We start from the raw sequence: 2,942 nt of genomic DNA on the forward strand, positions 1-2,942 counted from the left end.
TCTTCAGCATTGGAATCCAGTGCTCAAACCACTATACCACACTGACTGTTGCAGTACTCACAAGCAATTTTCAGCTCTTCCACTAAACACAAGAACCATGTTTTTTTTAAAAAAATATATAGTTTTACTCCAAAGCAAGCAAGTAAGACGTCTCCTCACACAGATGTATTCTTCAGTATAGCAGTTTTACACTATGTACATTTGATATTCTATATACCCACACAGCATATACTAAGCAGTTTCACATAGAACACAGTACATGCTCTAATGGCACACCCTGCCCTCTATAGCCTACATACCTTCCACTCACCACCTGCCATATTTTAAAAGAGAAGTGTTCTCACATGAATGCAGTGACACAGAAAAGTGTCTCCGATATCACCCTAAACTGTAAGATCATAATCCCTGTGATGTACTCCCAAATCTTGCAGTTGCAGAGCTTTCTATAGACTTCCATAATACTTCATTTTAAAAAAAAAGCCTTCCTTTTAGCAGAGATTTACCGCTTACACAGCGGCAGAATTGTGGGTCAACTGATCAGGTGGTCTAAGAGCTGTCTGAGCCCTTGAAACAAAGGACACAAAAGGCATCCATAAACAGTTCATTTTAATAACCTTGTGGTTTTTCTCTACCAACCTCACATTTGTTAAAACAGGCTCCATTTCCTTGTCCCAGATTTGGGCCACACATTCCCCTAATTCCTCCTGGGCTTTTCTAGGGAAGGATTTGGGGGCAGGCAGGGGTTCCACTCACCGTCCTCCAGAGGGGCTGCCTTTTGGCACTGACAGAGGCGGCGGTCACAATGAAATGGCAGACGGCCACCGTTAAGCCGAAGACGATGGCCAGAAGGGTTCTGACAGGCAGGAGGGAATACGAGACGAAGGTGACCAGCATGAGCTGCCACATGCCTTGCTCGGGGGCGCTGGGGGGCTCCATGCCGTAGGCACCCAGCGAAAAGGGGCAGCAGAGGAAAGCGAAGGTGAAGGTGAACAGTAACGTGAGCTTCACGATCTGCTGCAGCTGAGTGACCTGCAGGTACTTGACGTTGGTGACAATGAAGAGGGAGAGGAAGATGATGCAGTGCACCGGGTGGGAGCCCTTAGAGATGGTCAAGCTCGGGCCCGACAGCAGCTCCACCAGCGCTAGGCTGGCCGTCAGTACGATCAGCACGGCCAGCGCCTTCAGCGTCGAGGTCTGTTCCAGCTTCAGGTTGTAGTTCTGGAACAGCGACTCCAGCTCCTTGCAGTCGAACTGGTCCTCGCAGGCCACGCTGTCCAGCAGCTGCCGCCGGGCCGCAGGAGCCCCGCCGCCGCCGCCTCCTCCGCCGCCTCCTCCGCCGGCCTGAGCTGCATTTGCGGCGGTGCTGCTCCCGGCAGCCGGCGGCGGTGGCAGCGGCGGCCCAGGATAAGGGGAACAACAACAATAGCGGCAGCACTTCTTACTTGTCCTTTTGCTCTTCTTGACTTTCTGAAACGGTATTTCCTCCATGTCAGGGCCATTCATAAATCCCAGGGAAGAAAAGCTCCTCTGCTGCTGCCTGGGCCGCTATTGTTCCTCGCTCTCTGCTCATGAGAGAAGCAAGGTGAAGCTGAGAAGGAGGGCGGCGGCAGCAGCGGCTTTTTTGTGAAGGCGTGAAAGTGCCTCAGCAACAGCAGCAGGCAAGCAATAGCATCCCTCTCCACCGCCAGAGCCAGTCAAAGAAGAAGACGACGAAGACGAAGAAAAGAGCAGCAATAACCTGAGGCAACCCACCAGCCACCGCGCAGTAGCAACAGCAGAGGAGAAATCCGCGGGAGAGATCCCCTCAAAAGAGACGAGTCTCTCTCTCTCACACACACACACAACACACACAGCTAGCAGCGGGGAGGAGAGCACAAAATCACTCTCGAGATGTCATAATTATCGAGGTTTTTTTAAATTCCTCCTCCTCCTCCTCCTCTCTGACTCGCCGTGTCCCTTCCCCACAGGAGATAACACCGCAGACGCTCACACAACCCCCTCTTTCCTCTCCAATGGAGCTTCGACGGAACGTAATCTCCCAATGCCTCCCAAAGCTAGAAGGAAAAGAAGGCGGGGGAGGGGGGAAGGGCTCGACCAACAGACTGGGCTTGCTTCAGGGTCCAGGGAAGGAAATTTGGGCGCTTGGGATGGTGGGACGGAGGCAAAGGAGGTTTCCCACCTAGAGAATAAGCAGCAGCCTCCATTTCAACCCTCTGGCCAAAACACAGTAAAGGTGAGAGGGGAACAATAGGGCCACACTGAGGGGATTCCAGAGAAGACGGGGAGGACAAGGGTGAGAAAAGGAGTCGGGGAGGGGGAATACAGAGATAGCGAAAGACACAGGGCGATCCCCTTCCTCCGTCCAAAAGCACATTCACTGAAAGAAACAACCTGCGCCTGCGCATTGTTTTCGTTTGAGAATCGAAACACGTCTCCTCAGTACGGGTGGACTGAAGAGGAGGAGGGAGGGAGGGAGTGCGGTTTAATACAGCATTAAGGTTTCTGGTCACCAGCGTATCTTTCCTTCCTTTCTGGGCCCACTTTGCTCCCCCTCTTTGCCCATAGGCAGGCCTTCATTCCCTCTCCTCCCTGCTAAAGAATGCTTGACTCAAAAATTTTGTGTCAGCCTTCTTGCAAACCTATTAGCATTTAGTACCCCATGCTGCCTGCAGTTAACCACAAACTACTGTACCTACAGACTCTGGAGAGCTGGAAACTGCTGAGGAGAGGGACACAGAAGAGAAAAGCTTTCCTTAGAACTGTTTTTTAAAAGTAAAAGTTGGTTGTGAAGGGTTAGTTTGAGAGAGGAGGAGGGTAACTGAAACTAGGATGGGTCTCATTGAAATTTGAATGTGATGCATGAGCCCCCTGCTATATATTTAATTTTACCTGCTAAGGACAACATGGCTTTACCTTGACATTTGAAGCAATGGTAAAATTAA

At 51.1% G+C, this 2,942-nt stretch overlaps 1 protein-coding gene across 1 annotated transcript; it reads right to left on the minus strand.

The window, feature by feature from the left end:
- Window positions 1-266: 266 nt before the first annotated feature.
- On the minus strand, window positions 267-2,390 carry LOC121934884 (adenylate cyclase type 1-like). Its single transcript, XM_042475794.1, has one exon. The coding sequence runs from the start codon at window positions 1,501-1,503 to the stop codon at window positions 715-717; it is 789 nt and encodes a 262-aa protein (XP_042331728.1). The 5' UTR covers window positions 1,504-2,390; the 3' UTR covers window positions 267-714.
- Window positions 2,391-2,942: the final 552 nt, after the last annotated feature.

This window comes from Sceloporus undulatus, chromosome 6 (assembly GCF_019175285.1).
Source record: "Sceloporus undulatus isolate JIND9_A2432 ecotype Alabama chromosome 6, SceUnd_v1.1, whole genome shotgun sequence".
Taxonomy (NCBI): domain Eukaryota; kingdom Metazoa; phylum Chordata; class Lepidosauria; order Squamata; family Phrynosomatidae; genus Sceloporus; species Sceloporus undulatus.